Genomic DNA, 26,003 nt, shown 5'->3' with positions numbered 1-26,003 from the left:
TGTACCTTCAAATAAAAGATTTCTATAGTAAATTAAAATGCGCTGAAGTCAAGCAGGGGTGGCAACCAAATATACTCTGTTATTTGAGTTACTCTTCCATTGTTGGGCATGGAGAGTTACACAAAACATGTATTGTTGACATTTGTGGGAATTAACTGAGAAAATCCCCAGGGCAATGACAGAAAAGATATTATTATCTGCGCTTTAGCCCTGGGTACAAAAATAGTATCTGTGGTAGAAGACAAAATCCTAAAGGTACACTGTTTGAAGAAATACTTGGATGTATTTTTCTAGACAGAGAATGCTATTTTTAATTAACATTCATTTTGGAATTCTCCACTGCATAGTATACATAACAATTTGCTATGAGGGTATTCTCTACAAATAGCTAGTCTTAATAATCTGCACTGCTAAAAGCAAAGAAAGCAATGAAGCAGAATATTTACCTAAATACCTGCATGTAAGTTACAAGTAAACATTTTAGAGAAAAAGAGGAATAGCTCATAACATTTAAATACTGGAACTCAGAGACATGAACTGAGTTGGATGGCTTCGGTTGGATTCCTCAGAGGTCATATTATTTATTCCACACAAAAAATGAACTTGAATATCCTGACTATTCATCATGAGTAATTTTAAGTATTTAACTTTGTGTCAGGAAAACTGACCATAGTTTCCCCCCTACGAAAGCCGATGAGACATATATTTAAACTAATTTTATTTAAAATATTCCATTAAATAGCATGGCTGTCTCACTCTAATTGGTGCAGCAGCAATGTAATTAACCTCCAAATTGCTATGGGGAGGACAGGGCATCTCAGTCACTTGACTTAAAACCTGAGCAGTGTTGGAAGATACTCAGATGGAGGACGTGACTACAGGTGAACAAGTACTCTTTTTTTTTTTTTTTTCACTTTTAGAGCTACAAAGGTTAATATCAAGAGTCCATTTTGAAATGTGAATTAACTCGTTTTGAGATGGAGTTAAACATCAAAGCAGATATAATGTCCCTTTGAAAAAAATCCGCTGTTTATTATAAAGATCCATTTTTCCTTTCAAGGGGAAAGTTTGTTTCTAAAGCAGACCGTCAACTTCTGGTATTCTGAACACTGCAAAAGCCTGCTTTCTGTAGCTCCCTCGAGAAAGAACAGTCTCATTTTATCACTGCTGGTACTTTCAGTGGTAAAAAGCATTTCTGGATACTGCGTTCACCAGCCCAGTTGGGCAGTACCTATTTGAGAGCGAGGGACAGAAGAATGACAATAAGGTCAAGGGAAGGCTGTGACAGCATGCATCACCTTGCCCGTTCTGCAAGCTCTGTCTACTGAAGTTCAATTGACAGGAACCAACAGATGTTTCATTTAGAAATTATAGTAAAAGCGACAAAGAAAGAATTCCCAAGCCAACACAGTCAGCTTTCTAAAACTTCGGGTTAGAAGAATGAGAGGGTTATTTCTTTTCAATCTTCTACTAGTTCAAACAGATAAAGCTAGACTATAAAGCTTTTCTTTTAATGCCGCTAATAGATGAACTTTCATACTGTAGATATGAAAAGACATCTCATCTGAAGATGAACTTGAACAGCATTAGGAAAGGATTATCCTACTTAGTCCACTGCTCCTATTATACAAAATCCTGAGAGGGTTTTTTTTGGTTGTTGTTGTTAATTGAGATGAGAGAAAGATGCTTCAATTAGAAGCTGGATCTTTACCTTGAAAATATGAAGAAAAACTGAGAACAATAAAGGCAGATTATCACCTAAAATGCTCTCTTAACTTATAAAGAAATTGAAATATACGTAAAACAAGCACTGAATAATTAAAGAAATGCGTGACACTAAGGGCCTGATTTTAATTTGCATAATTTTTCCCCTAACAGCACCTAATTAAGACATCAGTTTAAAAAAAAATCCAATGGAACTCTAAGATTTTCCACACTGAATTAACGTTAAGGACTTTTAATGGATGTCTTAATTAGACTTTGTTATTCATGGAAATTCTACACAAATTAAAATCAGACCTTGTGTGCACTGTTCCCAGCTGAGTCTAGCAGAAGGCTCTATGGAACTGAGACTTTGGATCCATGCTCTAACAGTAAATTTTATTTCTGAACTAATATACTAAGATCCCACTGTGTCACTTAGTAAGCAGTATGACCATCATTAAAAGTGCCACAAGATTTGGACATTTTCTTCCAAAATACAAATAGTTTAACTTCAAATTTAAAATTTGAGAATGGTAAACGTAGCTTAATATTATTAGTCAATGGAGATTAAAGAACAGGTAACTTTTTAAGTAACCCCAATGGTGCTGGTCATGTTCTTATTCAAAATAAAACATTAAGAAAGGAACATTTTGCTTCATTTTAACCATTAAATTAACTCTAAAAATATTTTTTAGATCTTTCTTTGTTAAATATAAATCAATATGCACATACTACTTAGTGGCATTTTAAGATTTGGACAGGATATTTAAGCATTAATAACAGGATGCTTATGAAAATCCCTCAGAGCATTAAAAGGTATAATAAGGAGTCTTCAGGGTAAAGCAGCAAAGCTAAACACCAGACCATATGATCAGCATCGCATTACAGATTTGGGATATTGCGATTATTGACAGACCCAGCTTTGGCACAAAGACTGTTTACTTGACTGTGGAAAATGTTCTTATACCAAATTTCTATGAAGCAACTGCTCATAGAAGAAACCACATGTTTAGGAAGTGAGGAAGGCACATGAGTCACTACACTCATACAATGAATCCCTAAAACCACTGCACAATGTTTACAAAAAAAAAAAAAGACACTTCTGGTAATGTCACTCATTATTAAATGCAGTCGTGTCTGTGCAAAGAATATTCAAGTAGTCATCAAACACTGAGAATGTTTACATTACCAAAGCTTATTTTAATACCTAATAGTTAGTCTATGAATACAACTGTAAGTTCTTTTGTGTGTGTTTATTTTAGCGCATACCTTGCTCCTGCCTGGAATAAGCACTTTGTCTCTGTGTCAAGCCAGGTATTTTAGAGGTGTGAACTCCAGCTCAGAGCTTGTCAATGTACTTTCTGCATAAGCTTTCTTTTCAGTCAATAAAAATCCCAAAACATCAAACCAAAAAACATCTTCACAAATGTGCCCCTTTGGAGCAACACACTTCCTACCTGTCATTCAGCCACCTTTAAATAAAAACTTATTGCATCACCAAGACACTTCCTGGAGATGGATTGCAAAAGCTTGTCGTTCTGCCAGACATAACTGTCCGGGTGAGCGCCACGTCTTAGACCTGCTCCATCTCCCTTAGGCTCTAATCTTAGTTCCTCTCTCATTTTTACCTGGCTGGTTTGTGGACTGGATGGGTCATAAGAAGGTACATAGTTCTTCAGAGTATCCTGAGGATTCAGGTGGGGAGGATATCTGATTGTTGGATGAGAAAAGTAGCTCGATGGGGCTGGAGGGAGAATAGCTTGTGTTGGAAATGGCAACGGTGAGGGTGGAGGTGGAGTTCGAGTTGAGATGACTGTAGAAGATAGAAAAGGAAAGAGACTTGTTAGCTGTTTTCTTTAATGCTCCGTAATGATCCTAAAGAATGCTGTGAAACGATAAAAATGATAGCTGTTCATTTCCCCACCACGATTTAACCAAACTCTCCTAAAACAGCAGTTAGTCTTTTATTCTCAATGCCAGTACTGCTAAGCATACACAGACAGAACCTTCACTATAGGGAATTAACAATCTTGCTTTCCAGATCTATGAATGATTTAAAAAGAAGTTTCTCTTTCATAGGGTAAGCCAATACTTCGTAAAACATTTCTTTAAGCAAAGTTACTCCCCATGAGAGCACAATTTTGGTTAGGAAGTCTTTGTCTTAATGTAAGTCCAGACCAAGTCACAGCATCAATTAGAGGTCAAGGGATCCACAATTTTCTACCAAAATCCAAAACAGAAGTGTAATCCAATTGTGAATGCATACTTTCTCTATGCATCCTAGCTGGTAGTTGACTAAAATGAAAACCCATAATTAATAAACAATTATGTCTTGAATAATGACCCGATCATTGTATAAGTACTTCTGAATATTTGAATATAGAGCCTGGGAACTCTTCCGCCTAATAAAAATGTTTCTTTCATAACCAAAAGAAGCCCTATACTTTAAATATTTTTCTTCCCACTCTAATTTTTACAGCATGTAGCTTAAAATATATTAAGATAAGACCAAGAATAAGACCCACAGAAATGTGAATTTATACTTTCATAGAGACATAAATTTACCCATAAATCACATATTTTATAAAGGGAAATAATATGTAAAACATGCAATGTGGGCCATGTTTAACTGTACTGTAACTTTTCAACATTAGTATGACCACAATTTATTGTTTAGCTTCTGAAATATAAGCCTTAAGTTTGAAAAATGGGAAAAGAATATACTCGCATGATCATTATCTCTGTAACGTTGAGGGAAACAATCACGTAAGTACAAATTAAGAGTACCAACCAGTACAATGTGTGTAGAAGTGAAGACTGAATATCTGTTTCTATTTAATATTTCGATCCAAACCATAGGAAATCACATATGAAAAATGTTTAGTGTTTTATGAGACAATGTAGCAAACAATATGAAAAAATAAATTCTTTCCATGACCTATAAATGAAAATCATCTGGAATAAATTACCTCTGACTTTGTAATTAGGTGCAAAAAAAAATTTTTAAAAAGAACATTTTAAGGGATATTGCTTATCTTCCCCAGTAATGTCCAGGGCACTCAGAAGCTTCTACATTGTTGTTACTGTGAAGGTTACTGGGCCTAACCACAGACCTTCTAGGTGAGGATTTTCAAGGGGGAGGCACCAAAAAGGGCACTGAAACAAGGGCCTGTGTAATCTTCCCACACTCCAAAGTCTGAGCATCCTGCACCAAAGGGAAGCATTGCAGAGAATATGTACCTAAATAGTTCCTAAATAGTTCCTAATAGTTCCTAAAACTCCTCATTAAAGCATCACTTTAAGAAGTATATGTAAGTATACTTTCACTTTTGAAAGTATAATGTAAGGAAATACACCTAAATTAGACTGGACATCTTTTCACTTCGTGTCGAAGTGCTCTTAATCTCAGCTCGGTTTAACCATGGTCTTCACTCACATCTGTACACAAACTTGAAGGCCACTGCTTATTTACATTGATTATTATTTATATCTCATTTTTAATATTAAAGGTGATTTAATATCAACTGGTCCTTAAAGTGCAGATATAAAATATGGGATTACTTTTCCTATTTAAATTAGGAAGTCTTTAAATTAGATGTAACATCAAGTGTATTAACTCACAGAAAGAGTCTGTGCATATACAATAATTGTCAAAGTATCTCTTCTATTTTCCCTGATTAATTTCATTCCCAAATAAATAAATACTGACTCTCATGTAGAAAAATAATATATAGAGAAATAGCATCTGTATGTCTTAATGCCTCTGAAAATACTCTAAACTCAGCAATAAATTGAAATCACATCTTTTTCTTGGTAAAATTCATACAATTAAGACCGACCCTGAAGCTACAGTGAAGATAACCATGTACCCCATATTTTCTAATTTCTTGTCATTATAGTCTTTCCAATAAAGGCAAGTGACAGATACTTAGATAAATGTTATTTAACTGTATGGCTTAGACCATCTTCCCTCACATATTGATAAGAAAAAAAAATTTATTGGATTATGACCCTCCCTCTTTTGGTTGAGAAAATATGGCCACCATAAGGCTATAATAAAAAACTGGGCTCCATCCCTGAGGGTTTGGGGTTCTGCAAATAAAAGGGAGGCTTCTCCTCTATGCTTGAAACTCCTCACCACTGTGTGCAACTCCAGGTATCCCGGGGTGATGGTGCTGGGGGAAAGTGCTCAACCTTGGGGAAGAATCCTGTGGAGATGTAGAGCTGAACAATGGCTTTTCAGGCTTCTTCATAGTAGTCGGAGACGACATATCTGCAAAGGAAGAGGGGAAAACCCACGCTTTAGGACTTTCTTAAGCTACAAGGCTCATCTTAACACAAAAGATCTAACTCCCAACATGTTACTGTTTTTGTGAGTTTGGCTCTTTCACAAAGTATATATTGAGGGTCAAAGGTCCTGTTATGTTGGAGCTTTGGGATATGTGTCAGAAACTATCTCCATTGCCTCCTTAGAATTATCACCAGAATGACTCCTACTCGTAAGCAAATCTTGAACTTCTGAAAAACTAAAGATCATGTTTCCATTGGCCCCTTGGTTCACTTCAAGGTCTTTTTTAACTTCAGCATTTTATTCTTAGATTTATATGATTCAGGGTTTGTCTTTTCACTTGGTGACTACACTGTGGAAAAAAAAGAGGCAAACCTGGTGCAAATGTGAGAAACAACCTTTGGGTGCACTGGTAAGTATATTATTGATTTAACATCTTTTATGGAAAACTCATTACTTGTATAGCAAAAAAAAAAAAAAAAAATTCCTTCATTTGCTCATTCTGCAAATATTTATTGGGTTCCTCTCTTTGCCAAGTAAAGCAAGGATGTTAAGGGGAAAAAAGCAATGGCTGCTGGAGGGATACTCAGTGTCCATGGAGAGGAAAATGAAAGGAAGGAAACGGTGGTCAGCAGTTCAGAGGGAGTCAGTGTGTTGAGAGCAGAGGTGTGTGGTGCTTGTGACTACTTCTCCAGCCCCCCTGCACAGGGCAGTGATCACCTGAGCCTCCCCAGCTTAGAAAACGCACCCCAGTGGCACCAGGCTTAACATGTGGGTGAGGCCCAACCAGAGTGGCTCAGTGTTTGAGCGTTGACCTATGAACCAGGAGGTCACAGCTCGATTCCAGGTCAGGGTGCATGCCCGAGTTGTGGGCTCGATTCCCAGTGGGGGGCATACAGGAAGTAGCTGATCAATGATTCTCTCTCATTATTGATGTTTCTATCTCTCCCTCTCCCTTCCCTCTGAAATCAATAAAAACCTTTTTTAAAAATGTGGATGGGGATGACATACTCAGAGAGAAGCAATGTTCCGAGGAAGGGGGCCATAAAACATGCAAGGAGTACAAAGAGTCTGTGGGGTGAAGTACAGAGATGAAGGAAGGAAGCGAGCTGCTGGCAAGACCCACATGCTAAGGGGCCATGGGTTTTGTATATAAATGTCTGAAATGCTTACCCTGATGCGGGAAAGCTATTAATGGGTGAGCTATGATCACATTGAGGGCTTAGAGCAATCTGTCCAGAAACTACATGGAGAATGAATTAGCCAAAATGGAGATAGCAATCATGGAGACCGTGTAAGAAGATAGATTAATTAATATTTCCATTCATAAATATTTATTGAAGGACTAATTCATTCCAGACACTGTGCTAGTTGCTGAGGATCTAATAGTAGATACTGAGTAGATTCTACTATTAGTGAGGGGCTATGGACGAGTGAAATGGAATTACAGAACAGTGTAAAAGGTGCCATATTAGGAGAAGTATTCAGGGATGCATTCATTCAATCACTCACTCATTCCACAGATACTTAATGCTGCCCAAAGATAGATCTTGAATACTTGAAGTTAGAGTGGTGACAGAGCTAATGCCATAGATCAGCTATTTTCAATCCATGTGCCTCAAGAATTGTTAAAACATGCAATACCTGACTATTTAGTCAGGGGCACTGACCTCTTTTCCCTCAGATTGTCAAATAAAAAATGACAACAACCACAACCAATACAACAGTAGCCTTCCCATGTGAATGAATAAAAACTATATATACCTACTTTTTTTGTCAGATAGACAAAAAATAAATTATTTGGTGTGCTAAGGAATTTTAGTAATTAGCTTATGTGTGCCATGAGATGAAAAAGTTTGAAAATCGCTGTCATAGATAATGAAACAGAATTAACCCAATTTAATTAATAACTGATGTAGAAGGTCATCATCTTAGGTGAATGAAAATTACATTATGCATTTAATTAAATTAAGGAATTCAAGACAAAACTCCAGTTGGTCAGAGATATGGGCCCTGTTTTCAATACCTGGAATAGTGTTGATTTTTATCAACATTATAAATTTACAGTAAAATATTCTAAAAATCATATAAGTTATAAAACCTATAGTTTTATTATCAAAAATGTCAATACATACACAGTAGAGTAGTAATGGATACTCATGTAGTCACCATCCGCTTCAATTAGCAACTCATAGCCAATCTTATTTTACCTTCACCCCATGTATCTTCTCCCCCTGTATTACTTTAAAGCAATTCCTAGGCATCATATAATTTCACCTATAAATATTTCAGTTTGTATCTCTAAAAAAATAAACTTTTATTAAAAGAAAAACCCCCAAAATTTCATCACACATTATATATTCATACAATATGCATTTTTAATTAATACATTTTTTTCATGAAAGAGACTACATGGTACGTACTATTAGCATAAGAAACTAATATCATATGTTTTATCATTTGAAAAATTACCTAAACTCTGGTACAGACATCTAATAAAGTTAAATATGTGTTTTTAGCATACTGAAAGTTAAAGAGTGGATATGCTGCTGGTGATTAAAGAGTGGAGGCGCTACTGTAAAAAGAGCAGAGATCAGTCTACAGAAACTGATGGCTGCATTTGTAGCCATCAGCTACAGTCTCTGACTAACTGGCTGTCACTAACCTATCAGAACTTTGAAGAGAAAGTGAACCTCTTATATCTGAATTAAAAAGAAAAAACAACAACAAAAAGAAATTGTTAATGAAACTATAGCAATTAAGTGCTGTTACAAAAAAGGGGGAGAAAATTTAAAAATCATTTAAAAATAAAGAAATTTCATTTCAGCTAACTTACTTTCAAAATACCAAAAATAGCTATGTGGTTTTAAAAGGTAACACTACAAAAATATGCGTTTTGACCAGATCGAAGGTAATCATAGGCATATACACTGTTTGAGGTTGAAAAACCTCCATTTCATCCCTTTACTTTATGTATAAAAGATGTAATAAGTTTCACTCCCAAATTTTTATTTAAAATTAACTTTTAGAAAAAAAACCCTGGTAGCTTTCTATTGTTTTACCTGTGCTTAAATAAACATTTCAAATAAAATTAATTCATGTAAATCAGTTTCTAGACTCCCTCATGTAAATAATAAAGCATTCACTATATATCTTGGTCCCTTGTGTAAATAATAAAGCATTTTCTGTACATTTAAAAACAATTAAATATGACCAAAGCTTGGGAAGCAGATAAGTTTCATTTCAGTTATGTCATTTCTGGAGATCAATCAAAGCTATTGCTACTGTAACTCTATCAGAATTTTTATTAAACCCAGCCAAATTCACATATGTACTAGTATCTTTTCGTAAAGGGCACATAAATCAAGGGCGTTTGTACAGAAATTTAATATTGGCGGATATGTAATTTTTGAAAAATAAAGCCTTCCCGTTTTCTTAGTCAAAATGATACACTTTGTTGTATTAAGTAATTATTACAGGTCAATTTATATTTCTGGTTCTCTTTTTGGTATCCACCTTCATGTTCAGAACACAGAGGAAAATTATAGAGGCAAATGCAGCAGAAACAGAATAAAAGTCATTCTCCATGTGTAAAAGGGACTACGGATCGTCTCTTCCTTAAACAACAAAAAAAATGAACTCGCCATAGTAAAAATAATAATGAGAGGGTCCACTGGCCAGACTGAAACAATTTTTAAAAAACAATAAAGAGTGATAGTATTAGAAAGTAGGCTTAACTGCCTTTGTTTTCCCATTAAATAAAATTAATTTGGAGCCCATTAGTCAGTAAAGATATACTGGTGCACAGAACGTTCAAGTCACTATGCTAAGTACTTCGGAGGACACAAATTAAACCCTCCCCTCAACAAAACAAAACAAAACAAAAAAAAAAACTTTCTGGGCAGAAGAGGGAATAAAAATAAAAGGTCAATTATCTGAGAGAAATATGGGTAGAGTTTCTAGCTATTACATTTTAATCATAAATCAAACCAGTATTGTTTTGATTTTAATTTTATTTTGAATGTCTGCAGCCTAATAGACCTCATGCCAAACTGAAAAATGATATCGTTTCTACTTGTAATGCACTCATATGCTATAGGAAAAAATGTTTGAGGAATAAATGTATGGGACAGAGGGTTTTAAGTGACCTTTCTGTGAAGAAAAACAAATGTCATGCTTTCCACAATCCATTGTCCCCTGAACAGGAAGAATAATACATAAAAAGATTAGGTTGAAAATAAGTCGGATAATAATGAAGCTGAATAATATATAAATATATAATAAGTTGAATAATAACAAATACATTATAAGTTGAATAATACATGAAATAAGGAAGCTGAAGGAGAGGCAAGATGATAAGAAACAGATTAGCTGGTGCATCTGCTGGTGGGAAGGAGGCAGGAGTTACTGGTGGCTGATGGGAAAGAAGCAAAGGCCAGTGAGGGCTTGAAATCAGAGAAAGAAATTTAATATGATTTAGAAAGTAACAATTTACAAATGAATTCATTTTAGAAGAAAACACGTTCCAAAAGCTGTATTTTGTTCTGTCTTTGCAGCTCCCACTAGGCCATGTGTACTTGGCTGAGTCAAGAATTTTCTTCCAACTCCCCTCCCAGGTTTTCCTCATCATGGTTCATTACAGACACAGTTACTGAAATCCTCTCCTTCAAATTATCTTCCTCATTTTAAGATCTACCATGGCACTGCATTTTTTTAAAAAAATACATTTTTATTGATTTCAGAGAGGAAGGGAGAGAGAGAAACAGACAGAGAGAGAGAGAGAGAGAAACATCAATGATGAGAGAGAATCATTGATCGGCTGCCTCCTGCACGCCCCACACTGGGGACTGAGCACGCGATCCAGGCATGTTCCCTGACTGGGAATGGAACCGTGAGCTCCTGGTTTATAGGTCGATGCTCAACCACTGAGCCATGCCAGCCAGGCAGAACCACATTCTTATGTAAGTTTTTCCTCATTGTTCCATATTACTTAAACTTTAGCTAAACAAATTTGCTTATGACCTCCTGGGGGAGGAAGGAACCAGGGGGAATGTGCTTCTAACTCTGTCCCTTTCCTTGCATATGACATTCCCTCCAGCTAAAAATTATATGTCTCTTTACCCTCTTATTCTATCTATAAAACAATATTTATCCACTGAACCAACATGACTCATTTTCTCCATAAGTAATCCTTCCTAGGAACTTGGGAGGTCTAGATCTCAGGAATGATGTTGTGTTTGTGTCTTACATCACTTGATGGCATTTTCACTTGATCTTAGCCAAAAGGCCGAGAAGCGATTACTTGATGGCATTTTCATTATTATTTTGTACTTGTTTAACCATATATATATATATATATATATATGTATATATATATATATATATATATATATTTGACTAATGCTTAATCCTACAGAAGATAATTTTATCAAAGGCACAAACATATGTGCATGCTGGAAGAACAGGCAAAGAACATGGAAAGAATTTTTAGAAATCCAGGATTGAAAGAAGATAGAATAGGTAGAGCAGACTCGGTATCTAGACAGTTTATTTTAGAATCTCTTGCATGTTGATGAGGCTGCACGGCAGAATGATAACTAGTAGTGTAGGATCAGTGAAATAACCATGGTCAATATATGTTAAAATGCATGTTGCATGAACAGATACCACCAGACGAGAAATCACTGCATGGAAAGCAGAGAAAAAACAAAATCAGTCCGTGCGTTTCTAATAGGTGTGACAAACTATGGAGAGGCATAAAGCTCAAGATGTGAAATAAGACCACCTGCTCCTTTCCTGGTGATGCTCACAGTTCAGCAGAGAGGATAGATGTTAAATATAAAAATGCATTAAATAATTGCAATCATGATAATATTAGAGTACAGAAAGAATTCTTCTTAATGACAGAAGAGGAGAAAGGCTACTCTTAAAAAAAGAAACATTTGCACTGATAGTATTCATCTACAGTGCCTACACCTGTACTTAGATTTATAATTAAAAAATCAGGGATGGCTTTAGAAACCAACTGTACAGTTCAATGCATAATAAAAAATCACCACGCAAGAAAAAGTTCAACTAGGGTCCTCATATAAGCTGAGCTGATTCGTTTAGACTGAAGCACACCTTTAAAAAGGTATTTTGCAAAATCAAATTACCATGTAATTTTTCCTAGCTCTACTATAATTTTTTTGGCACTGTGATTTATATACATCCTAAGCCCTGATGTGTCATTCATCTCACAGCATCACTTCAAAGAGATCAAGGCTGAAGCAAAAAAAAAAAAAAAAGTTAGATCGACTCATCTCCCAACAAGGTAATCGCATCTACAAAGGAAGAGAGTGGCTGTGAAGCTCAGCGTATGTACCCGGCTCATCGGCAGCTTGCACAAATGGCGCTCCAGATGTATATCTGTTCGAGTCAGCCCAAGGCAACAATTTTGATCAATTCTAATGTGATAAAATGCTGCAGGGAAAGGGTGCAGAAACGTGTTTACGTCAGCCCTTAATTAAACTGTTGTTCACTTCCAAAGAACCTTAGGAAACACTAATGAGACATGAGTTTTGGCAATTTCTTCATCAAAGCAAAGACCCCTTCCTCAGTCTGTAGCAGGCTGTCATCCGAGTCGCTCCCGGGATAAATGTCACATGGCACTCCAGTCAGTTAGACACCTGTTAGGAGACCTTCACCTGAAGTCAACTAGTGATTGAGGGCAAGCTCAAACAGCCACCTTAACACCTGCCTGCCTGGGACACCTGCTTGTTTTTAACATAGAGCAGGGCAATATGTTAGCTTTTTCAATATGCTTGAATAGATTAAGGTTACAAATCGCATTTCTATAGACTACCCATAAAAAATACATCATTTTCTTTTTTCTTAAATTTCTATTCTTCACTGCAATGACACTTACGGTACACAGCTATTTCAAATCAATTATGTAGGAGCACACAAGAATTCTTGAATTTTTGGAAGCCATTATTTTTAGCATAGCTTAACAATAAATTAAAATATATGAACTGGACCATTCCTGTGATTTGGAAAACGTGTTTTTATCTGTTTAACAAAGAAGCGAATTGCCTCCACATGTTATAAAGTTCAATCCTTTTACAGATGTCTTACTTGTCTTTCTTATTTACATGCCATACATGTAAGCAAGTCTAAATGAACCCTTATACGTACAAGCCACCATTTGCTGGCTTCTCTTACTTTTCCAGTTCTTTAAAGTATTTTTTATTACAAAGTGTTTAAAAAGCTATAATCATAGTTTAGAATACTCTCTTTCCTCTTGACATCATCAAGCTGCTTACAAGACGTCACTGGATTCATTTTGGCAGAAGAAAGCTCAAGGTGCAATGAAAACAGTAGGGGGGACTTCTGCAACCTTTGCCCCTTCAGTGGGAGCATGATATAGACCAAGGAGCAAAAGTGCACATGTGAGAACATTTAGCATAGAGACAGTCCAGTGACTGGGATTTGACAAGAATATATCATATTGACTAGTCTTACTAAGTTAATGCCTCTTCTAGTTTCCTAGGTTTCTTTCTTGTACAGACATTTTAGATTTTTGATAGTTTTAAAAAGTTTTACGGATTTACAAAAACTCTGGACGGAGAAGAGTTCTTCAGAGACAGAGACCAAACTCATTGTTGGATGATGGCAACGGTGGTCAGCACATCCATTACCTCCCTGAGACTCTGCCAAGCAACACAAAACACTGAGAGCGAAAACCAAACTTCAGCTGAGCTGGGGAGTCTCTGCTTTCCATTAAAATGTTGCCGTGGAAGCTTGAAGACAACATGAAAAATGACTGGATATCTGCATAAAATAATAATACTATTTATAATAACGGAGACGCTACCAAATCTAGTGTGCAGGACGAGTTCAAGAGCTAGACATCTGATACTTTTGCTTCAGGCCATAAATCCCGAATCTGTCCGGAGACAAGGGAACAGCTTGGGCGCTGTGCCCAGAGGACACGGAGAAGGCAGGGAGATGCTCCGCCAGCTGAATGCTAAAAGGGACCATGGTTTCCCTTCTTCTGGTTTTGCCTTGCGGTACGTCGTCTTGAGGAGGGGGAAGTTTAAATGTTTTCATCAAGTTTACATAAACATTATGCAAAACACGACAATGATCAAGCCTAGAAGATCCCAGCCCAAAGCTTTGCTTCATTTATTTCTATTGGTGTCCCTGTGGGGAACCACACTGATCCTTCAGGTGAACAAGTTTTGCGGACAGATAAAGGACCGATGGTGGGGAAGCGCTCTGAGGGAGTGTGTCCTGGAGGAGGAAGGAAGTAGACCCCATAGGCCAGTAATGGCGAACCTATGACATGCGTGTCAGAGGTGACACACGAACTCATTTTTTTTGGTTGATTTTTCTTTGTTAAATGGCATTTAAATATATAAAATAAATATCAAAAATATAAGTCTTTGTTTTACTATGGTTGCAAATATCAAAAAATTTCTATATGTGACACAGCACCAGAGTTAAGTTAGGGCTTTTCAAAATGCTGACACGCTGAGCTCAAAAGGTTCGCCATCACTGACATAGGCTATACCTTTCCTAGAAAGCTTTGCACCATCCCTGAGGTGGTGCTGCCTTCATTTCCTTCATAGTAAGATGGAGTTGTCCTGGTTCATGGGGAGAAATGATGTAGTGTGATGCCCAGTGGTTAAATGAAATATAAAATGAAGAAAAAGGTACATGAGCAGATTCACAAGACCATGGAGACACTGTTATTTAAATACGAGAGGCCCAGTGCACAAAAATCCATGCACTGGTGGTGGTGAGGCGGTCCTTCAGCCCGGCCTGCCCCCTCCCACAGTCCGGGAGCCCTCAGAGATGTCCTACTGACAGCTTAGGCCTGCTACCCATGGCTGATCAGGGGAAGGCACCGCACCCATTACCCCCTCACTGCTGCTGCCTCTGGCCTCCCTCTGTGGGAGGTGAGCCGGCGATCAGGGAAGGCAACGCCCCCATCACACCTCTGCTGCTGCCACTGCCAGCCATGCAGCTGCCTGAGCCTCGGTCCTCACAGCCACCATGGTTTGCCTGAGCCTCGGCCTGGCCCTCGCTGCATGAGCCTCAGGCCCTGGGCAGCGGCAGCCGCCATCTGCAGCTTGCCTGAGCCTCAGGCAGCTGCTGCGGCTTTGTCCAGAAGGACACAGCATAAAGTCCCCGCCCACCGGCACATGCCTAGCCGAGCACTCAGCCCTGCCCACCCACAAGCACCTGCTGTGCAAGCAGCCTCCCACTGATTGGACGTTAGAGTGTGATGGTGTGATGACCATTAGCATATTAGCTCTCTATTATATAGGAGGATATTTTGGGGAACATGTTTCAAAATTATTTACAGAGCCATATGCTACATTTAACTATTACAGGTAAACTACTCAGGCACTTCTAGTGGGAATATAAATTGATAAGACCTTGTGGGTTCTGTGCCAATACTTAGCAAAAGCCTTAGAAATGGCTATAACATTTAACTCAGTAATTTTACAGTAGGAATGCATTTATTCTTTTAAAAAAATGTCACTGAGCATCTACTGATGACTTTGTGCCAGGCAGTATGCTAGGTACCGGGGAGTAAGAATAGCTAGGGCATAGAAATAGAAATAAAATAATCACATTTAAGCACAAAGATCTGCATCATACAAAAACTTGGAAACTAGTTAAACATCTGTGCACAAAGTAGACTTTTAAAAACCTATAAAATAGCCAAAGAGTGGCATAGTATGCAGTCATTGTAAAGTGGAAATTGAATGACATGGCAAAATGCTATTACATTGTAAATGAAAGACAAAAAAGAAAGTAATTTACAAACAGCATATATCACACAAGCCCAATTTAGTGCAAATATACACATAAGAAATTCATAAAAAAAACACATCGAAAATAGACTGGCATATAATACAGTCAATTATTAACAGAAGTTATCTCCATGTTATAGGTTTAGAGGTAATTTTTATTTTCTTCTTTATATTTCATAGTTTGCTCTTCCAAATCCCCCACAAAAAATCTTACTTTACAATAAAAAAATTGCAAAATATATATTTTGTGGGAAGAAAATAGAATCTTATAAATAGTTCCCAATGATGGGTGGACAATATTGGACCTTGTTACTGTGTCCAACATTACGCTTTAAGAAAAAAATACCTCCATTGGTCTTAGGCATTGGATGTTGCCAAAATATAAAATGAAATACTTAAATGTAATATTTGTAATTTAATTGGCTAACACCAAAAATGTATTTTTGAGAATACAAGTGAAGAAGAGAATATCTGAAATCTGTTTCTAAGGACTCTTCTAGATGTAAAATTTTATGATAGTACTAGAAGCCCAGTGCATGAATTCATGCACGGGTGGGGTCCAGCCACCCTGCCCCAATTGGGGCCGATCAGGGGCGGGGCCAGCCAAGAGGAGGGGCCTCAGGCGGCTGGCTGGCGGGCCCCGCCACCTGATTGAATTCCCAGTCAAAGGGACAATTTGCATATTAGCCTTTTATTATATAGGATGGCAAATGCGACTTAGTCCTTTCTACACACTCCAAATTAACAAAAAACTCTGAATGTTACAACAAGACATATGGACTTAATCCCACTACAGTAGCTTGATGATGCCAGATGATTAAGAAAATAATTAGCTGCTATGTTGAGAAAGTATCTCTATATATACATATATACACACACTTATCATACTCTAAAATAATTAGAAAAAGAGCAGCCTATATTAGAAGGGGATTAAAGATCTTCAATTAGATTTCTCAACCTTTTTGACAAAATGAAATCAGTTCTTTTTAAAAGAAGAAAATGTGGTTGTCTCCATGTTAAAAATAAAAATTCTTGCTTTATCATTGAATTATTTAATCTCAACTATACTTAAGCATATTGCTGTATTCTTCAACAACTTGAAACATTTTGTCATAGTTTTAAGTGTGTATTCCAACCCAGGCACAGTAAGTGGCAGGTTACTACAAGTCTCTACTCTACTATCACATCTCTATAAAAAAAAAATCTCCAGGCTACACCTACACCCAATACAAAGTTAAACCTCAAACCCCTTTGAAGCTTACAAACACCTTCCTTGAGACATTAAAAGAAAAAGTTTTTTAAAAAAACAACAACTTTGAATAACTAAGAACAGTGTTAAAAAAAAAAAAGTGAATACTGAATAGGTGAGAACTGCTTTTTAGAAACACTTCAAAATGCTTTAGCCCATTAAGAATTTTATTTTAACAAATTAAGAAAACCTACTTTAAAAGGAGAAAAAACACCAAACAATTATGCAGGATTTGGAATATATTTTAGTCTCTTATTAAACACTGGCATAGGTAAATAGCTTCTGTTCCCTGTGCCTCTAGGGAAAACCTCTTGGCTATAGAGCCTTCTTGGTGTTAAGCATCTGAGAGCCATGGACTATAAAATAAAATCAATACCGTAACCTTAACTGTAAAAGTCAGAAAGATACTGGAAGAGTTCTAATTTAACAAGATTACAGATGAGTTTTGAGAGGAGAACATTTGGGGAAAAGCCATGCATTTAGAAACATTTATGCTACAAGACATCTCAAGGTCTGTTGGTACTAATGCTGTTATTATCTACACTGGTATGGTTAGGGTGGATTTAACTGATGTGTTACTTTAGTGGATTTACAGTAAAGTCCTAGAAATGATCTGGAACTTATTTCAAACAAAATCATTAAACTGAGGTGGTAAACTAATTGCTTGGGAGCTATTATGATTTGATGTGGTTTAGTGTGGTAGCGGGGCGAACAAATCATGAAAATGTTAAGGTCGTCAGTTCAGCAGCTCAATGTAAATATAATTACTCTGTACAATATTCCATTTCTCTTAATGGAAAAGTAGTCAAAACTGGTATAAAAGGTAGTGTTTAAGTTCAACCTAAATCTATATTTTTCCTCTAACAAATGTAAATGAAGAAAATAGAACATTCTGTCAATGAAATTACTCTGATGGCATATTTATTATCCTAATGGCTTTGAAAATCGTGAAATTGATCAGTAACAAAACCTCTATTTAGTAATGGACCAATTACATTTGTGAGATAATGTCAATGAAACAGAATATTGTCACAGGATAATGGTCTCCTATTGCTACATCCCTAGTCATTTAGAGAAAATAAATGTGGCCGTCTGGCTGAGTCATTTATTTTCAAAGTAGGAGACACTGATCCCATAACAAGGTTCTGTTATAATAACTCAATTTCTATCAATCATTTCTTCTACCAGAGTCGCGCAAGACAGGACATGTTATTTGTAAGAATTGCGCATTCCTCAGGTATAAGGCAAAACATATGGTGCCTGCAAGCACATAAACAGCCCAATTATTGTGTTATTCTAAGACAATATTTAAAATAAACATTTACAAATAATTTAGAATGTGAAAAACTTTCTGAATTTTCAAAAAGATCCATGTAATGAAAGCTTAAAGACTCAAGTCCTAAAGACCTACAAATCTTTGCCTCATATGAAATCCTGAATACTGGAACATGAAGAAACCTTAGTAGCCAACTTTGTTATTTTACAGGTAAGAAAATTCACAGGTTACTGAAATTAAGTGATTTCTCTAAGGCCACACCAGCATTTACAGTTTTCTGCTCACCATTATAGTGCTTTAGGCACAAGACAAAATATCAGAACAGAATATATATACATATACATATACATATATATATATAATCAATTTTTATCCTTTGACATACACATTGCTCATTTTAAACTGGATGTACGTATATATCACTAGTAAAGACATTCTAGACTTTAGGGTTATTTATTAACAACATCACTAAATAGAAAATAAATTCTGAACCTGAGTCTGGAGCCCAAGGACTGCACTCATGAATCCCTGGAGCCTGTGGACTCCTCAGATATTATGTGCACTTATCTCTTTGAAGTACCACATATTAGAAAAACACTGTTAATAGAGGTTTAGTCACTAGTTTGCAAAACCATAAACATAACATCATGAGGACTTGCTTGGAAGGCAGTGTATGTAGTAATAATGAACATGGGGTTTGCAGCTGAAGGCGCAAGGGTTCCCAGTCTACCTCTCCTACTTATTGGCGGTGTGATCTATATCAAATTTCTCAGTCACTGTAGTGATCAGTTTAATGGGTGGGTAAAATGTGTTTTTTAAATAGGGATTAAAAGCAAAAAGTATTATGTAAAGTTTTAACCCAGTCAAAGGTAGCCACAAATGGCAGGAGGGTCTAGTTTTCCTCATTTATATATATTTGCTGAAAAACATTTAATGTATGTGGTTTTGTCAACAAATAAATGATTTAGGAAAAGGAGTTAATATAAATATGGTTAATATAGAAAAAATTAATATAACTTTCATAGGTTAAAAAGAGACTGAAATACGAATATGATATGTAACCCATTTCAGATCCTCATTTAAACAAAACAACCTATAAGATATTCTGGGTAATTTGAACATGGATTATATATTAGATGATATTAGGGAATTGTTTTTATATTTGTTAAATTGATAATGGTATTGGGGCTGTCATTTTTTTAAAGTCACCATCCGATATACTCAGTACTTACAAGTAAATCTCTAGGATTTACTTTAAAATACTTTAAAAAAAAACTGGGAGATATTAAAGCAACAAGATCAGCAAAATATTGGTAACAGTTCAAGCTGGGTCATGGAGGTTCGCTTTATGCTTCTCCCTACTTTTGACATTTTCCACAACAAAAAGCTTTTTAAACATCATGCTTAAACATCCACTTCAAACCAGCCGTTCTCCACATTTATCCATTAAAGTCACTCACATCTCCAATATTTTTAAAAGAAAACAGACGTTACCATCTCAAAATCCTGACAGTTCTTCCAGAATCCTGAAAACTCACGAATTCATCCCTACTCTCCCGTTCTAGTTCTATAAGCCGTAAGGAAATCTTCTATGAATCCCCCTAGGAAAACTGTCCACCTGCCGAGATTTACTAAGCAGTGTTCAAGTTCTCCTTGCCCATTTATCCCTACATAGGTGAGGCTACATATCGAGTCTCTAGGTGGATGGTAGGATAACAGAAAAAATTCAGCTTTAAAAGAGCAGAACTAGGCTCTGCTATTAATGACCTGGACACTGGATGGGACAGCTCTCTCAACCTTCCACTGCTTAGCTATAAAACCAACCGTTTCATCTACACCTCGCGAAAGAGTCTAATAATCTGTGTTCTACCCCTAACAGCTCAATTTCTTCTTGTATATGTTATTGGCAATATAATAGTAGCTTTCTAAACTACTTCAAAATAAACTTCAACATGAAATCAATGGGTAAAAGGATTCACGACAGAACCATTTACTACTCCAAGAAACTTTGCCTGGCGCACTAAGCTAGTGAAGTCTTCCTTGGGGTTCCCACTTTCCTCCTTTAGGCTGTGTTCCATCCATCTAGAGACCCAGCATTAAATAGCAGGTTGTTTTGTGTATATTTTTGTGAACATTATAATGACCCCTCCTGGTTTTTCTGCAAATGCCGTCATTTCAAATCACTGAGGTTCCAGCCCGCAGATAGAGTACAACTTTCCCCTATGAAGCCGTATTGGCCCTTCTAAAATGGACACGGGCTCGCCCCCCACAAAAGGCTCTTCTTCACGCGGGTACAGGAAAGGAGCATGAACAACTATGAATCGGTACACAAAGTGAGGCTTTCTGATGACAGCCTTCACCCACAGCTTGGCGTTTTCCTTTTGGTTGGAGAGATGCTGGCGCTGTGATTTCCCCTACAGCGGTGTCGCTGAAGGGAATGGAATGCATGTGGCAGAGGTGTCCCTGGAGCCTGCTCTCGGATGGCATCATGGGCCACGGCGGTTCACTGTAAGCTCTGTCACATGTCTAAGTTCTTGACTTTTCATGTCTTCAATAATAAGAAGCTAACCCTCCTCTCCCCCGCCCCCCAAAAAAGCTTGACTATTGTGCTTAAACATTCAATTCCAACCATCTCTGCACATTTATCCATCAAAAGCACTTGTGTGTCTCATCTTGCCTGGTTCAAAACGTGATATTTAATCCCTGTGATACAGAGTCTAGGAATGTGAGGAATTGTTGGTGTTCTATCTGGTCCCCGAAGGGAGCTTAAAAATTCTTCCAGGAAGATTACTAAGCTGTTTGCCTTGCCATTTTCTAGAACTTCATTTGATATTAATGATTCCCAGATAGTAGTTATTCAGCTGTTTGTGAAAGCTGCCCATTCGCCCAGCTCCCACAGCTCTAGAGAAATATTGAGACGATATCATTTTTCAGACTGTAATGTGGGCGAGAGCACTGTTTTCCAAAGTTTGAACCTACAGATTCTTGGATGGGGGGAAAAAAAAAGGTTCTGAAGTCACAAACTTAATGAACACACTGTCGATGTTCACTCCTGGACATTCATATCCATAGCACACAATAGTATATAAAATATTGTACGAATTCATTCATTTTTTAAAAGTTTAAATTTTGGTTAATGTGGAAATTTTCAAATTTAGTTGAGTGTTCTTGTATCTAGCATCTCTATTAATATTCTGTAAACTGCTGGTCTCTGATTCCAATTCTATGAATATGCTACGGCACTCTTACTGTTATTATTTCCTATACAACTGATTGATATCTTGACAGAAGCTGGCATTAATACTGTCTAGCCTCCAGTGTTCCCTTGAGGTCTTTGGCTTAATTCACTGGATATTTAATACTATATTCTTACAAAACAATTATAAAGTCTAAATTAAAATTTAGCACAAGATTTAAGGCTATCTCACAAATGAGAACATTTGCAAAATGGTCAAAATTAATCTCATGGGCTTGGAAATGTATTAAAACTTCACAAAGACGAGCTGAAGAGACTTATTATTTCTCTGACAGAAGTGTAATTTTTTAGTGTTATTTTCTAGTACCTAAAGCAACCAAAACATGATGCCTAAATATTGGCTATCGAGAGTCCAGTATAAATTTTTAAACTTCTTAAAAAAAAAAAAAGAAAAGAAGGTTTTATTGATTTTTAGGGAGAGAGATAGAAACATCAATGAGAGAGAAATATCATCGATCGGCTGCCTCCTGCATGCACTCCTCCTGGGGATCAAGCCCACAACCGCCCATGTGCCCTGACCGGGAATTGAACCATTGACCGTTTGGTTCCTGAGTCTACACTCAACCTCTGAGCCACACCAGCTGAATCAAACTCCTTTTAAAACTATAATTACATATCAATATTAGTTTTTGTTCACATACCAATTTGTGGATTTCTGTGTAAAGAGTTACTTATCCTAGTGCTTAAGAGTACGCTAGTTTTTAGGCATGGAGACAACCCCCTCATTAATTGGTTTACATTATTTATCCTCTGTGAACAACCATTTTTCATAACAGTAAAAATTTATATTTTTGTTTAGCAGGTTGAGGGCTGAAATTTTAATTTAGTCAGATTTGTGTGACCAATGCCTAGAAAAATCCCTGGCGAATAATAGGCATTTGATAAATGTTAATTGAGCCCAATTATCTTAAATCCTCAGTGTGTAGAAGTTAATAAAATATGACTCCAAAAAATCATTTTGAATTTACATTTTATCTAAGATTACAAATTGTTTAAATACTGGTCAGGCTGAGAAGCTCCTAAAATTTCCATTTAAAAAACCCAGCTGTATATTCCAAATATATTTACCCTATCACTAACTGTCTGTTAAATAGTGTTTTAGGAGTTTTATATACAGACATAGAAGAATCAGCGGATATTAGAATGGCAGTGCAAAGTGACAGTGATAAAGAATTGTTGCAAGTTTTCAAGCACAATTATTAGCATCATTAGCCTGTTAAATTCCTGGGAATTAAAATACAACTACATTTAGCCCATTGAAAGTAACTTAAATTAGAGAAGAAAACAAGACCTGCCTCTTTATTCTCTCTCTTTTATCAGAAGTTGCAAAGATGGCTCTAATGATTTTGAGACAAGTACATCCACTAGGAATTATCTCTGAATTGACGCTGGTGGAAAAAATTAAGGTAGACAAGAATGCAGATGACATTTCTTCTGATGTAAGAACTGAAGTAAGAGAAATTTTCAACGTGCATGTTGAAAAGCTAACCGCGTTTTATTCATTTAACCATTAAAATCTAAATGATGAAAAGCAGTATCCAAAAAAAAAGGTTTCAACAGATGTAAAAGCAGCTCAAATTTTAATCCTGGGGAAGTCATAGAGGATGAAGCAAAAAATAATAAAATAAAATTGCAGAATTTGGAAAAGGAATGTAACAGTGTCTATATAATCCTTGTTAGTGGGCCAGTTTTCTTTTTTCTCTTTTCTTCCCTTCTCTATGCATAAAAGAACATAAAATAAAAATATAAATATTACATAATGTAGATGCTGACAAATTTAATTTCCATTGCTACTCACCAGGAAAAATTTTAGCAAATTATGTAGATTCTTACCCAATGTTTAACACTATTAAATAGTGGTTAGTTTTAAAATATTTGTGTCTATGTTCTGAAAAATTAAAAATTATAATTCTTTTATATTCAGGAAAATTGTAACTTTTGTGTTTTGAAAAGAAAAAGAATAGACTTAATTATGTTTGTGATATACTAAAATTAAAATATTATTTTCACTAAATTATTAAAAATTACATGAACAGTTAACATTGCATAAATCTAGATTTCATATGAAAATTTTGCCTAACTTCTCTTAGAAATGGTCATATCACATCCTTTATTTTTGCCTACTTGAAGTAAACCTCAATGGTTTAGGTTAGGGTTTCAGATTATAAGTAGAATGTCACAAATAGTCCATAATTTTATTTTTAATTCTCATATTTCAAAAATTAGTTTTGCTAAGGGCTATGGCAAGAATAGATTTTAATGCAAAGTTAACACAGCAGAATAAAGCATACCCAGGAAATAATTAATAGCAAAATTTAAATATTTCTGCCAATTACAAACAAGCACATTTTACTCAACTAATAAGTAGTTACTGAGTACCAATTAGAGCAGGGCTTTGTGGGAGAAACAAGTATAAGACATGCACTAAAGCCATTACAAATATTGAGTGGTACTCAATACGCCCTTTAGAAAATTCCGTTCATGGCAGACAAGTGTTTCTAAAGAACATTTGAAGACGGACAAGAACAACCATGGGGCATTTTACTTTGAAAATGTAAAAAAAAGCAATTTTCTAAGAACAAAAGGACTGCATTTGGCTTAGCAAATTTATAAAGATAGTACTGTACTGCCCTCATTTTTTCATTGTGGTTGAAGTCTTCTTTCCACAATGGCTTATTGTGTACATTACAAAGTCTTCAGGCTCTTCAGAATGAAAGTGACAGAGGTTTATTTTTTAAGCCCACTTGAGAATGGATCATTCTTCCTTACTCTTAATATAATATGCCTTCACAGACTTCTCCAATGATTCTAGTCATCTTGACAAAATAAAATCACCAAGACAATACGATGGTTTTACAAAGAAAAAGAGAATGACAGTTTCCCTTCTACTTTTCAAGAACGTTTTATAATATGATTTGAGATTGGCTTGATTTAAAAGGCAGAGAGGGGAATCAATTCTTACAAAGTGACACTCTCTATAATAAAGAACACTACACTTATGAACAACATATCCACTCCCACATATTCACAATGTTATCACCATTAGAATCTTTTCCAGAATAATTTTCTGATGGGGAAAATATGGCTTTGTTTAGAATACACTGACAGTGTCAGTAAAACAGGCAATAAAATATAAAGGGCTGCGGGTTTTGTTTACACCCTCACTTCTGCAAGTCTGATGAAAGTCCCTGTTTTCTTCTTGCCTTCACTAACAGGATTGGTGCTCTGCCCATCAGTGTTGCATGTGTCCAATAGTGGCTGCGCCCTTACTATGCACCAAGTGTTGTGCATGGGTACCAGGTGCTGGTTACAGCGGTATCCAAAATAGATGAAGTCCCTGACCTCATAACGCAGGCAGACTGAGACAATTAATTCCATAAAGAAATACGTAATAACATATTACGAGTACAAGGAACCATACTCAATGTCAAGAGAGAAAAACAGTAAGACCTGACTGAAATGCCTCCCTGTAGGCTGCACCTGAATGAGGACAAAAAAAAAACAACTTTCCATGGAGAGTTAGAAGAGGAGCTTCCAGAGACATGGCTTATAGGAAGGTCTTGGGTTTCATATTCCCAAATCTAAACAAAGCAGGGGGCTCAAGTGTAAGAAGAAGCAGATGGAACCCTCTGAGGCTGGAGGGGTGTCAAAGGAGAGACAGACAAGAAAGAGGGCCTTTTGGACATATGAGGGAATTCTGATTTTCTTCTCAGAGGAATGGAAAGTGACTAAAGTATCTGAAACAGAGAAGTGATGTGATGTCATTATGAGTTTTGTAATTTATTGATTGATTTTTAGAGAAAGAGGAAGGGAGGGAGAGAAGGAAAGAGTGAGGGAGAGAGAGAGAGAGAGAGAGAGAGAGAGAGAGAGAGAGAGAGAGAGAGAGAGAAATTTGTTGTTCCACTTATTTATGGATTCATTGGTTGATTCTTGTATGTGCCCTGATATTGACACTCTAACCAACTGAACTACCCGGCCAGGGCTAGCATCATTTTGTTCTATACAGATGATTTGGTCTACAGCCTAAAGAACAGATTGGAAAAAGTGTCCTTAGAGCCAAACTCTCCAGCTGGTTTTCAAGAATGTCCTTAGAATGACCTCTGTCATCTGCCATTACTTCCTTCCACGTGCACAGTGCCCAGCCGCAGGGCGCACATGGCCATTCCAGCTCCCCAAAGCGCTAGCCTATGTCCTTGCCAGCCCCTGCTTCACCCGTTAAAAATCTCAGCCTATTAAAGGAGACCCAACCCCTCCATGAAAATGTTTCACTATTCTTAAAACTCTAAGGCATTCAGTATAAAAATCTGGGGCAGCAAAAATATAGTCCTGAATAAAGAACTGACTTTGGCTTTTACTGCTAAGTTATTTGCGCCCTGAGATGGCTGGACATACAGCTTCCCAACCCTCAGATACACATACCCACG

At 36.6% G+C, this 26,003-nt stretch overlaps 1 protein-coding gene across 11 annotated transcripts in view; it reads right to left on the bottom strand.

Moving 5' to 3' along the window:
- NFIB (nuclear factor I B) overlaps positions 1–26,003 on the bottom strand; it is a 227,494-nt gene that overhangs the window by 36,415 nt on the left and 165,076 nt on the right. For all 11 annotated transcript variants that reach the window (XM_059656647.1, XM_059656642.1, XM_059656644.1 and 8 more), the window contains exons 7-8: positions 5,843–5,977; positions 3,333–3,517 (exon numbers count right to left, since the gene is read on the bottom strand). In XM_059656647.1, the coding sequence (XP_059512630.1) occupies positions 3,333–3,517; positions 5,843–5,977 (320 nt within the window). The remainder of the gene's footprint in view (positions 1–3,332; positions 3,518–5,842; positions 5,978–26,003) is intronic.

This window comes from Myotis daubentonii, chromosome 11 (assembly GCF_963259705.1).
Source record: "Myotis daubentonii chromosome 11, mMyoDau2.1, whole genome shotgun sequence".
NCBI classification, from domain to species: domain Eukaryota; kingdom Metazoa; phylum Chordata; class Mammalia; order Chiroptera; family Vespertilionidae; genus Myotis; species Myotis daubentonii.
This window is presented reverse-complemented; position numbering and strand designations above follow the sequence as displayed.